This window comes from Kryptolebias marmoratus, linkage group LG6 (assembly GCF_001649575.2).
Source record: "Kryptolebias marmoratus isolate JLee-2015 linkage group LG6, ASM164957v2, whole genome shotgun sequence".
Taxonomy (NCBI): domain Eukaryota; kingdom Metazoa; phylum Chordata; class Actinopteri; order Cyprinodontiformes; family Rivulidae; genus Kryptolebias; species Kryptolebias marmoratus.
Genome location: NC_051435.1, coordinates 25,426,045 through 25,439,725, shown reverse-complemented (window position 1 = coordinate 25,439,725; position 13,681 = coordinate 25,426,045). Strand labels below are relative to the sequence as shown.

Here is a 13,681-nt window from a genome sequence, read left to right as displayed (position 1 = left end):
AGGACATCTTCCCCGACCCGGAGAAGGCACTCTACCCTTTTCCGGCTCAAGACCATGGCCTCGGATTTGGAGGCACTGATCCTCATCCCGGCCGTTTCACACTCGGCTGCGAACCGCTCCAGCGAGAGCTGTAGAGTTCAGTAGATTTTATTTATATAGCACCTATTTACAATAAAAATCATTTCAGGGCTCTGTACAAAAATATTCACATATATATTTAAAAGTCAATTAGTAAAAGTTTTCTTCTTAAGGAAGCCAGCAGATTGCATTGATTCTTCACTTCATCGCAATCTTCCATCCTAAGCAGCACAGTGGTGACAGTGGAAAGAAATTACTCCCTTTTAACAGGAAGAAACCTCCAGCAGATCATCGCCTGCCTCAACCAGCTGGGGTTTCAGAGGCAGGAAAGAGACACACACAAAAACTGGTCTTGGTGTAGTTTCGAGAGATAATTACTAATAAAAAAACATGGAGAGTAGAACAAGTAAAGCCAGTAGCAGTGTGAAGAAATGTGTCCAGTTTGTCCTTCAGCAGCATGCCTTAAGAGATAGCTCAGGAAACCCAAGCTAACTTTAACTATAGGATTTATTAAAAAGGAAAGTTTTAAACCTAGTCTTAAAATAGACAGGGTGCCAGCCTCAGTCAGAAACTGGAAGTTGGTTCTACAGGAGAGGAGCCTGAGAACTAACTTAGTCTCATTCTTTTTTTTAGAAACTCTAGGAACCACAAGTAAACCGTTGAGAGGGAAGTGCTCTGTTAGGAAAATATACACAATAATAATAAGATCTTTTATATAAGATAGAGTCTGGTTGTTTAGAGCTTTGTATGTTAGGAGTAAGATGTTAAATTATATTCTGAATTTGACAAGGAGCCAATGGAGAGAAGCTAAAACTGGAGAAATATAAATAATATATAAATGCATGGACCAGTTTTTCTGCATCATTTTGAGACAAGATGTTTCTAAGTTTAGTGATATTGTGCAGGCAGAAGAAAGCAGTCCTGGGAACATTTGTGATGTGGGGTTAAATGACATACTCTGATTGAAAATAACACTAAGGTTTTTTGAATTACAACAGGGGCGCAAATTAATGTGCCACCCAGAGGAAGTGACAAGCTGCAAAGTTTGTTCCCAAGATACTCAGATACTCAAACCACAACCTTTGTCTTATCTAACTTTAAAAGCAGAAAATTAAGAGTCATCCAGATTTTTATGTCTTTAAGACATGCTTGTAATCTGATTGAAGTAACTGATTGGATTTGTCAGGTTTCACAGATAAATATAATTGAGTATCTTAGGAACGAACTTTGCAGCGTGTCACTTCCTCTGGATGGCACATTAAGTGGGTGATTTGTGGGGCAGAGTTGCTGTCCTGGTTCATGACGTGCGCTGTGCCACAGCCAGCCAAGAAAGGCACAACTGTCTGGTTGTTTACTAGTGGAAATGAAAGAAAAAGCCTTTTTTGAATATGAAGAAATGCCGTAAGACTTCATGGAAGTAATGGATATACAACCATACCAGTATGAACCTGAACCGACGACTGGACCTCCATAATCAGAATAAAATCTTCAGATCCAGATTCTAATGATCAGAAGAACTGTCATGACCAACAAATTAACGCTCATAGCAACCAAGTTGGGAACATAGGATGGTGAGAACAGATTACCCCAAGATCATTGTCATGACATCAGTACACAACACTGCAAATCAATAACACTGGCAGGAGAGAGCTAACGTTGCTAACTCCAAACTAACCAGATGCTAACTCGATGCTAACACATTAAAAACATGAGTGAGCTTCAGAGTAGCGTTTATGATCTTTTACACCAGAGTAAACTAATCAACAGCAGTTTCAGACTATGACATTTGTTTAATCACACATGGATTATTTATATTTTTTCATCAATAACAAACTGCTCTGAATCACAAACTGATCTCAGGCTGTCAGCCTGTAAGCAGCTCAGACCTCACGACATCACGTTTGAAGTAAATCTTCCTGTTTCTCATCTCCTTCTCCGCGGCAATGTCTTCCTCTCCATTTACCTTTCTTTTAAAATTAAATATAGTCCTGCTTCTTTAGCGTGAAGCCAGTCCACCACATTAACGAGGGTCGGAGCGGTACTCCTCTTTGAAGTGGTCCGAACCCGAGTTTTGATAGTAATTCCCACATTGGAGCTTATCGATCCATATCTGAGGAAGGCTTTTATCTTTCGGGAAGCCAAAACATTAAACTAGTGGTATTTCCTGGCTGATTCAAACAATTAATTTCAACTCACTAAACTATGTTGTAGCGGTATTCATCCACTCACTGATGAACGGCTAAATGCTTGTGAACCTCAGTGGCTCTGTGGACGTCACACATCAGGGGGGTCACAGAAAAAGGCATCTTTCAATGTTCAATGTTTCAAAAAGTTTTTTTTTAATTTTATATTTTATGATGTTCTTTCAACTAATGTTGGCTTCAAAACACTTTTCAGTTCAGCTTTAAAGTAGAGTGTATTGCTCCAAAAACTGAACCCTGAGGCACTCAGTGACTAATTGTGGTGTATGAAGAAGATTAATTATTAACATGAACAAACAGGAAACTAGCAGATAAATAGGATTTAAACCATTTTAGACCTGTTCCCGTAATTCCAATATCATGCTCACGTTTCTTCAATAGAATATTGTGATCCATTGTATCAAATAAAACACTGAGATCTAACAGGACAAGTGCTGTTTCTGTGCTGTGATGAGCTTTATCAAAGTAGTTGGAAGTTGCTAAATGGCATCATCGCCTAATTTGCATAGTTGGCCAAAGAGGAATATTGTCATGGGAAATACAGAAAGTGAGTAAAACAGCCTAAATATGTTTAGAACTACAAATAAACTTTCCTCTGTCAGTTCTTGATTTATTTAATATCACATTTACAACCCTTCTTAATTATCCGGGCTTGGGACCAGCAAAAGTGACCCAAAAGAGGCACTCAAAGTTATTTAAGTGCAGGGATTTATTTTAGACAGATAATTTAATATTTACATCCCACCTCAAATTGTTGGCTTATCAGCTGGGTCCCTCATGTATTCACGATTCAATAAAAGTCTGTCTGCTGTGGAGTGAATATCTCCTGCTCTGACTGCAGAGGGGAGGGAAGCTGCACAAGGACTGTGTTGTCTGTGAGTGCTCTGGGACGAGAGAGGGGCCAACAGCAGTACCTGCTGCTTGTTGGAAAGGTTGATACTTGTTTTCACGCCAGTCTCCAGAAGTAAATAGACTGTACTTGGAGCATATAGTGCCTTTCTAGCCAACCAGACCTCTCAAAGCACTTTACAACCGAGGAACCTCATCAATTCAAACTTGAACTACACACTTTCTGCTTTTTGAATTGATAAAGCATCTTTTTCTATTTTTCTATCTCTATGCATATCCTTGTCTCCTGAGTTTTTCTTTGTAAGTTAATGATGCCTGATCAGTGCTTTGTTTTTGCTTTTTACAATAAATAGGTTTTGACTTTCAATTTCAGTGTGTCAGTTCAGACTTCTACCTTCCACCAAACATGACATTGAAAGCCTCTTTGAGAACATAGAAATTAAACATTTTCTTCAAACATATTCAGTATGTTTGCTATTTTCCTCCCAGCAGTCTTTACATGTTGAAACAGTCATGACACTTTTGAAACTTGCATTGGTTATCATCTAATCTGTTATCATGATTTTTCATCAGGAATGAAAGTTGAGTAACAGCATATTTCTGTGTGTGCAGATCTTTACCAAAGAATATGTGGACAAGTATGAGCCCAGTAAACCGACTGCAAGTAATCCAGAGAAGATGGAAACCTTAACTGAGGTTAGACCTACAAAGAAGGTCAAGAACAAGAGCGATAAACATGACAAGAAGAAAAAAAAGAGTGATAAGACTTCCAAGAAAAGTGACAGAAGAGTAAAAGTTGGGAAGGAGGACAAGATTGGGGTTAAGAAAAATGGAAAGAAGCTATCAAAGTACCCGGAGAAACAGGACTACCTAAAGCCCACTAAGAAGCCAACACCCCCTCCAAAGGGATCTCTGGAGTCTTTTCTGGACTACTTTGAGAACAGGAGGCGATTGTTGGTGAGAGCATGACTTAATATTACCACTTCATTAAAACCGTACTATGTTCCTTCCAGATTTCATGCAGAGGAAGTGTTATTTCTCAGACAAATAATTCAGTACCTAACTCCCTGTAAAATTATGTGTTTTTTTACTTTAGTTTCATTTATTTGTTTGCTTAGGGGTAAAAATGAAGCAGAAATCCCAAGCCTGAAACATAATTCCAACTCAAAGCTGGCTCAAGAAAATACACCCTCTTTCATTTCTAATGCTTATTTAGGACAAAAAATGTACTCACCTTATAATTAGGTACATGTAACTTTAAATGAACAACTGCACATGGCACAATCCAGTTTAGTTTCTTATGCAACAAAAACTAGAGTAAAATGCAGAAGCAGTGTGTAAAAAAAACTAGGTCCACCCTTACTCTTTCTTAGAAATTGATAGCATATGTAGCTGTCAGGGGCTTATAATCCAATGCATTGATTGGTTAACTGAGCAGTTTTAGTAGTTCCACCATGCAACAAAGTACGAAAAACAATGATACAGTGATACAGTTGTAGTGTTGTTTTGAATGAGTCTACCTCATTGTCAGACCTGGTAAGAACCAGATGACTCAATGACTTTCACCTGGCACTGTTCCACTGTAGCCCCTCACATCCAGGTTGAGACCCAGGTCATGTTTGTAAATGACAACTGCTTCTCAAACATTTTACCTAGTAAAATAAAGGTCAAACTCAAAAGAACAAATAAAAACATCTCACAACTACAATCATATTAGGTCTAAAAACTTTAGTGTAAAAACCTATTTCAAGCTCAGATAGGGTCATGGTTTGGTTAACAGGGTTCACACACGTTGAATGTGTTACATCAGCTCATCTCCAACCCATGCCAAAAAGACACTTTTCTCTTGTTCTTTTTTGTGTCAGATGGATAACTGAAGTTTTGTGTAATATTTTATATCAGTACTTCTAGACAAACTACTTGTCTCTGTTTTGCAGCTAGTACAGATTCATATCACAGCAACGTGCCCCATTCTCCACTTGCATGTTAATGTAAACATCACCTCTGCAAGACACTGTGTATGTTTTTTAGTGCACATACTTCCTACACTAACTTCTATTCCTCCCTTCTCCCAGCTGATAACTTCCCCAAATGAGGAGAACAGCATGTATGTTCAGCAGAGGGATGAATACTTGGAGTCAGTGTGTGAGATGGCCATAAGGAAAGTCTCCATCATCACCATCTTTGGCTCCCTGATCAACTCGACCATGAAAATCGACCATTATCAAATAGGTGAGAACTTCCAAATGTTTTTTTTTATGGTAGAATGAAAATTTTTGTAAGTTATTTCAATGCACTTGTTTGTAGCAATAACTTCACAAGCTCCTAATTAGAATATTGAAAAACAGATAAAGAAAACACATTAAACTTCATGACAAGATTAAATAATGTCACAAGAATTTATTTGTAACCATATCAAAGAAAGACATGGGAATGTTTCAGCCTGTTGACTGCCATTAGGCCAAAACTTTCTTTATTATGGCCCAACGAAACTGATTTAAGTAAAATTAGTCAACTTGTAAATTCTGTATATTCCTAAAATAGTTCCTTGGATGGTTTTATACATGTTCATTGTTGCTTTCACTTATTTACCTTAAAAAGTTATTCATCCCCTAGCTAAAATTTGCAGACTGTGAAAATTATTTATTTTTATAGTTTTCATTGTTGATAAAAAGGACACTTTGTTCTTGCAAAATCATATCAATTGTAAAATCAAACATCATCACAATCACATCATAATCCAGTCCTTACAGTGGCAGTACATTCTTTTGTATGATGGGATTTCAGAATAAGTAAAATTTCAAAACAAATCTAAACAAGGTTTTAACAAAAAGATCACCCCTGACCTGTTGACTCCATTATTTTTAAATCAATAAGTAGACCCATAAGGTGTCCAGCTGTGCAGTTTAAAATTCCTACGTTACACGGTTGCAGAGTTACAGCATAAAGTTTTCATAAAGGGTTGACCTTTACCTTGGACTCCATGACCTTGAAATGGGGTCATCCTTGACCCATAAGGGGCCTAGCTGTACAGTTTGACATTCCTACATTACACAGTTGCAGATTATTCTTGCTAACAGATGGACAGACAGACAGATTAACCAATCAACTGTACCAAAAACATAACCTCCTTGGCTGAAATAAAAAATAACGCCTGTGTTGTTATTTTGGCTATTCTTAGATATACAGTAGGATGGTTCAAAGAAAAACTTAGTTGCAAAAAGCCTTAAAGTCTTCCCTGCACGTCCTTTGCTTCTGTGGGGTGCATAAAGAACTGGATGTGCACACTTGTACATGTACATGTACCTTAAATTTTTATAATGAAGTTTAAAGTGTATATAGAATGAGTTCCCATAAAAATAGGTGCACCTCCATAGCCTGACCATACAACGGAAACAGCAGACACCACCATTCTGTCTTTGAGAGGAAATATAACAACTTTAGTATGAAGTAGCTCAGATTTGTCCTAAATTTCACTTAGGTTACAACAGCCGTTCTCTTCAAAATACAACATTGTTAAATGACACTATTTTGAGCTGCACTCAGTTGACGTTCCTCAGTAAAAAACAGATTCATTAAATTTAAAGTGAATAAAAATCATAATGCAACACATGTTATTAGTTAACAACATGCACATCTTGTACTATTTACCAAAGTCAGTGACTCAATAACTGCCTTTAAATTAATACTGCAGCACATTCTTTCCAAATGGTCATCACCCAGTGCTGATAGGTGAAAGGCTGAGAACATTTTTGTGTTCATTTTTCTGCTGAGTTAGTAAAATATCTCTTGAACCAGTAGACAGATCTTAATGAAACCCTCTGAAAGTAATCATTGGATACACAGTACGTTCACAACTGATTAACTTTTGGAGTCAACCCAATTCAAGTTGGCTGCCACAGCTAAGTGACCATTTTGGCCTAATCAACATTAGATAACAGAAAAATGGTTATAGCTCAGACAGTTGTACAGCTATTGAGCTAAAATTTGGTGTGGTAGTAGATGAGAGTCACCCCCAACTTATACTCCAAGCTCTAACTGATTGCATGATATCTGTTTTTAAACTTTACTATTAACTAATGGAGTCAGCTCTGTCTGTCTGTTAGCAAAATATCTCATGAACCACTAGACGGATTTAAATGAAACTTTCAGAAAGTAATCATAATCTGTATATCTACAACTGATAAACTCAATTAAAGATGGTGGTGACAGCCAGCTGACCTTTGGAAACAAAAATGACTATAATTCAGCCAATTTTAAATATATAGAGTTAAAATTTGGTGTTGTCGTAGTTGAGACTCATCCTCAATGTTTTACCTGTTAATGTAAACCCTGTTTGTCTGTCAGTAAAATATCTCATAAACCACAGAGCAGATTTTGCTGAAATGCTTAAAAAGTCAGTCCTGACACCAGGACTGACACATTTAGTTACTGGGAAATCTCAAAAATGTAAAACAAAAAGACACAGACTGCCAGCTACAGTTGTACAATGGTATTTCACAACAAGACATTATGAATTGTTTTTTTGTCTTACAACAGAAAGGGATGGGAAAAAAAAAAGTTTGTTCTGTAGCATTCATGCTACACAGTCACATGACTGATCACAGATACATTGTTTACTCCTTCAGTAATGGTTAAAGTATCAGTGAGCAATGCAATTCTTTACTTAATTTTCATCAAAAAAGTGTGCAGCGGTCAGAAGTGTTGTGCAGAAGAGTGTTTTGCATGTATCAGGAGAAGAATTTACCCACATCCAGAATGCAGTACATACCATGCTTATACTTCATCCAAAACAAGTTCATTGTCTGATGTACAAACATCCACTGACCCACTCAGTGTAACTTGGAATGACACTGCCAATATGCAGTAAAACTGCAGTTATTTTTATGACGTGCTGTGCCATTTGTAACTTTTTAAGATATTTTTATGGTTGTTTAAAAGCTGAAGCTTTGGTCATTGTATGTTTACTTCATGAAAAGCTGCTTTGTGAGTCTGTTTCTCGTCACAACATTAAGGTTTCATCCAGATGGAATGCTGGAAAAAAAAACAGCTGTGGCGACATCACATCCCTCCCCTACTCTTAATTCAACTTAGTTTAAGTTTTTTTTCTCCTTACTTGCTGGATGCACCACTGTTTGCATTACACATGTTCTGTAGCCATAAATCTGTTTACAGGGCCACAGTGTGGTAATACACCTTCCTTATTGCAATAAAAGTCAACTTCTGATTATGTAGTTTTTAAGATTTCAGTATGAACCACTGGTTTATAGTTTGCTTAAGCCAAGGCAGGTTTATTTGTGTAGCACGTTTCAGCAACAGGGCAACTCAAAATGCTTTATATAATAAATAAAAAACATTGTGACAATGTGTAAAATAACAATAAACATACAGAAAGATAAAAAATTACCAGTAGAGATGCTCAAAGAAGACACATTTCATAAAATTAAAAGCAAACTCTGAATAAGAAGAAACAGAATTCCTTCAGGTCTCTGGGAGTTTGTTTCAGATATTTGGTGCATAAACGCTGAAGGCAGCTTCTGCACGTTTGGTTCTGACTCTGAGGACAGAGGGCAGATTTGGTCCAGATGACCTCAAAGGTCATAGTGGTTCATTGTGCATAACAGTTCATAGTGCAGCAGAAGGTCAGAGATGTATTTTGGACCCAAAACATTTAGTATTTTGTAAACCAGCACCAAGATTTTAAAATCAATTCTCTGAGCAACATGAACACCAGTGCAAAGATTTAAGACCCAGAATGATGTGATAAACTCTCTTGGTCTTTGAGAAGACTTGAGCAGCATCATTCTGGATCAGCTGCAGCTGTCTGATAGATTTTTAAGGATTTAGAATTTCAAGGAGCATTACGAGTTGACTTACTGCTTTCTGGTGGGCATGTTGTTGCTAATTAACTTCCCATTAGCTCGCCCCTGCTTACTACTTTGAATCATTGGCTGAGTTGTTTCATTTCCTCATAATCTATTTACCTCTATGTTCACATCAAGCCAGTGAATCTTTGTTTCTAGGACTGTAGTCTTTTGCAGAGGTTTGTAGTAGTCATCTGTGGAAAGGGAGACGTCTTTACACTAATTTGCCACAGCGTGCTCATAGCTGAACACGGACATTGTTGCGCTATCATAGAGGCAAAAGATTATAAAAAAGAAAAAATATATATGTGTCAGTACCCTCCTGTAATCTCCATAAATGTAAGTATCCAGGTATTGGGGGGGGGGGTCACTTTCTGTTGTATTTAACAGTAAAAAAGCAAGCATATCAGCAAGAATAAGCGAGCAAAGCAAAGACGCAAGCAAAAGAGCATCTGCACTCCAAGTCAGCAGAAGAATTCATGTAGGGTTACAGTAAGTGTTAGGGCTAATATGATCTCTGAGGTCTTGAAGACATGACGTGTGTGTGTGAGCATCACTTTAGTTTGACTGGAGAGCTGGTCAGCAGCTTGTTTTATGTGGAACACATTTGAGTATGTTTCTTCTGAACTACTGTGAATAGAGTGTAGATTTCCAGCAGGATATCCCCGATTTACTGTGCGTGCTCTCATTCAGCTGTTCACAGCAGCGTTTGCGTCACTGTTCTGTCCAACAATAGAATGTAAATTTTAGAAAGCAAGTGCCAGCAGGACTCGGTTTAATTTGGAACCAGCGTCTGCGCACTCAGAATGTGCAGCTTTATGTCCTGCCTGCTCCCCCTTACAAACCATGCTGTTACATGAACTTTATTTTAAGCATAAAATAGCTAATTACAGCTGAACCTATTAGAAAAATATTTCAACATATAGCAGGAAGGTAAGGTAACACCTGCAAAAAATTTGAGATGTATGTTTTTTGACCAAGGGCAATATTCTGTTTGTTTACGTGGAAGGGTGCAACATTTAAAACTTGTACTGGAACCACCCCTATCCAGGTGCTCTTACTGTAGTCGAGGGCTAAACTAAAGCACAGTGGCAGACCACAGACTCTGGAATAACTTACCTCCTCATATTTGAACTGCCAAGTCTGCAGTCTTTTAAATCCTGCCTGAAAAATCACTTTTTTAAAGTCAGTGGCTTTTAATTCAAGTTCCGTTTTGAGTTACATCAGATCTGTTAGACTGTGGTCTTTTCTTGTTTTTTTTTTACTTTTTTATTGTACTTGTTGGTTTTATGTATGACTTTTGAATTTATTTTACTGATGTTTTTTACTGTTTGTTTTTAACCTCCTTGTGAAGCACTTTAGTCAATAATGTTGTTTTTAAAAGTGCTATATAAATAAATTTGGCATTTGACATCGACACATTTTTAACAGAAGATTGAAGTTAGTAATAATCTAAATAAAAAAGATATTAAAAAGCTCTCTGTATTTACTTTCAATGAACTGAGTCTGAGCCAACTAATTATTGTGCAATCTGATGTCTCTTCCTTTCTTTAGAGAATGACAAACCCATGAAGGGTCTTCGTCAGGAAGACCTGGTGAACCAAGACCTGATCACAGAGCTAAGAAAAGAGTTTGGAATGACGTATGATGAGTTTTACATGGTGCTCTCAGACACTGACATGAGAGTTAAGGTGGGATCTTGTTCCATTCTCAACAGACTTTATGGCTCCCTGTTAATGTCTCTGTGAAATAGTTAGCAAAGTGTGTTATCTGCTTCTGTGTAATTAGTTTTTCAGTCTAAACAAACTAAACACATCCCGAAAGGCCCCGTTTTATTTGATTGGTTAGCTTCTCTGCCTTGATTAGATACTCCCCCAGTGCTTATTTGTTTTGCAGAAATTCAACATTTAGAAAATCAGTTTATTAGTATTAAAGTTAGGAACACCACAAAATGCATCATTTGAATTATTTTCAATGGACAAACCCCAAAGCACTACCAACAAATCATACAGAATAGCTTTAATATTCAATAACTGCTTATAGTTCTGAGAACATAACAAACAGTCCGAGTTGTCCACCTGGCCTTTAGACTTCTATTCAATTCTATTCAGTTAATTTATATAGCGCCAAGTCACAACAAAAGTCGTTTCAGGGCACTGTACAAAAACATTCACATACATTACAAAAAGCTAATTAGTAAACATTTTCTATCTAAGGAAGCCAGCAGATTGCGTTGAATCTTCACTTTGTCGTAGTCTCCCATCCTGAGCAGCACATAAGCTACAGTGGAAAGGAACAATTTCCTTTTAACAGGAAGAAACCTCCAGCAGACCCAGGCTCAGGACGAGCAGCCATCTGCTTCAACCGGCTGGGGTTTGAGAGGACAAGAAACAGAGAAACATAGCATGACTGGTCCAGGTGGAGTTTCTACTGGAAGAAAGACAAAGAAAATCATGTTAATGATAGAAATAATTACAGTAGAGCAAATAAGACAGCAGCAGAGTGAGGAAATGTGGTCAATTTGTCCTCCAGCAGACTAAGCCTACAGCAGCATAACTAAGGGATAGCTCAGGGAACCCAAGCCAACCGTAACTATAGGATTTATCAAAAAGGAAAGTCAGAAGCCTAGTCTTAAAAGTAGACAGGGTGTCAGCCTCATGGACAGAAACTGGAAGTTTGTTTCACAAGAGAGGACCCTGATACCTCAAAACTCTGCCTCCTGTTGTACTTTTGGAAAATCGAGATAACCACAAGTAAACCTGCAGTTTGAGACTGAAGTGCTCTGTTAGGTAAATTTAGAACAATAAGATCTTTTTTATGAGATGGAGCTTGGTTGTTGAGAGCTTTGTATGTTAGGAGTAAGATTTTAAATTCTATTCTGAATTTGACAGAGAACCAATGGAGAGAAGCTAAAGCTGGAGAAATATGATCTCTCCTCCTAACTCTCGCCAGAACTCTGTCAGCAGCATTTTGGATCAACTGAAGACTTTTTAAAGATTTTCTTTGGACACCCAAAAAATAAAGAATTACAATAGTCCAGCCTAGACGTGATAAATGCATGGACCAATTTTTCTGCATCATATAGAGACAAGATGTTTCTAATTTCAGTGATTTTACATAGGTGGAGGAAAGCAACATTGGTAACATTTCTACTGTGGGGGTTAACAGACATATCCTGATCAAAAATAACACCAAGGTTCTTTACATTAAAACTGGAAGCCAAATCAATGCCAGTTTGTCCCTAAGATGCTCAGGTCTAAAGACCACAACCTCTGTGTTATCTGAGTTTAAAAGCAGAAAATTAAGGGTCATTCAGGTTTTTATGTCTTTAAGACATGTTTGTAATCTAAGTAACTGATTGGAATAATCATATTTTATGGATAAAAATAACTAAGTATCATCAGCATAACAATGAAAATTTATCTCATGCTGTCTATTAATTTTACCTAATGAAAGCATATATAGAGTAAAAAGTATTGGTCCAAGCACTGAACCCTGAGGAACTCCATGACAAACTTTGGTGTATGAAGAAGATGCATTATTAACATTAAAAAACTGGAATCTATCAAATAAATATGATTTAAACTACTTTACAGCTGTTCCTGTGATTCCAATATCATGTCCAAGCCTCTGTAATAGAATATTGTGATCTATTGTATCAAATGCAGCACTGAGATCTAACAGGACAAGTATGGACACAAGTCCACTGTCTGAGGTCATGTGAATATTATTAGTAACTTAGTGCTGTTTCTGTGCTATGATGAGCTCTAAACCCTGACTGAAACTCCTCAGACAGAATATTTCTGTCCAGATATTCACACAATTGATTTGCAACTATTTTCTCATGAATTTTTAGATGAATAGGAGATTAGATATAGGTCTATTATTGGCTAGAACTCCTAAATCAAGATTAGGTTTCCTAAGTAAAGGTTTACCGTAATTTCCGCACTGTAGGGCCCACTGTCAATGAATGGTCCATTTTTGAACTTTTGTTATATATAAGGAGCATCAGACTATGAGGCACATCCTCGTTTGCCTCCCAATTTTTGTAACTCCATGCGGACCTTGTGCGCCCCGCTCCATTAAAAATTGACAATTTCTGTGCTCTAGCGGAGTTGGTTCGTCTTTATCAGCATTTCTATGATCCCTCTATGAGAGATCACTAAGATAATCAAACAGTTCAAAACGGATGGAAGAATACTGAGCTGACATAAGCGTCAAGTATAAAATCCGACAGCGCTCACTCAGGTCTGTGCGCCAATGCGCGTGACACTACAAAGAGTGACTATAACTGAGCCTTAATGCTGCAAGCAGGACGACTTTGTAGTTTACCACAGTCATACTAAAATATCACAACTTCTGGTATACACTCCTGATCAAAATCTTAAGACCAGTCAAAAAATTGCAAGAATTTGCATTTTGCACTATTGGATCTTAAGAAGGTTCTAAGTAGAGCTTCACAATGTTAAAAGAAGAAATCAGCGTAAGAGACAAAAACATTTGAGCGGGGAATTATTGAAAACTGCATTTACACTCAAACATGATTTTTTCAGCTGATCAAAAGTTTAAGACCATAGCTCAAAAAACCCACAAACCCCCAAAACAGAAATCAAAGTGTCAAAAAAAAGGACTCAGTAATGAGTAGCTCCACCATTCTTGTTGATGACTTCAAACAATCGTTTAGGCATG

At 37.4% G+C, this 13,681-nt stretch overlaps 1 protein-coding gene across 1 annotated transcript in view; it reads left to right on the top strand.

Annotated features, from left to right (window-relative positions):
- Positions 1 to 13,681, top strand: part of ccdc80 (coiled-coil domain containing 80) — a 33,640-nt gene that overhangs the window by 9,625 nt on the left and 10,334 nt on the right. The window contains exons 4-6 of the mRNA XM_017431824.3: positions 3,741 to 4,085; positions 5,204 to 5,360; positions 10,547 to 10,683. Of these exons, the coding sequence (XP_017287313.1) occupies positions 3,741 to 4,085; positions 5,204 to 5,360; positions 10,547 to 10,683 (639 nt within the window). The remainder of the gene's footprint in view (positions 1 to 3,740; positions 4,086 to 5,203; positions 5,361 to 10,546; positions 10,684 to 13,681) is intronic.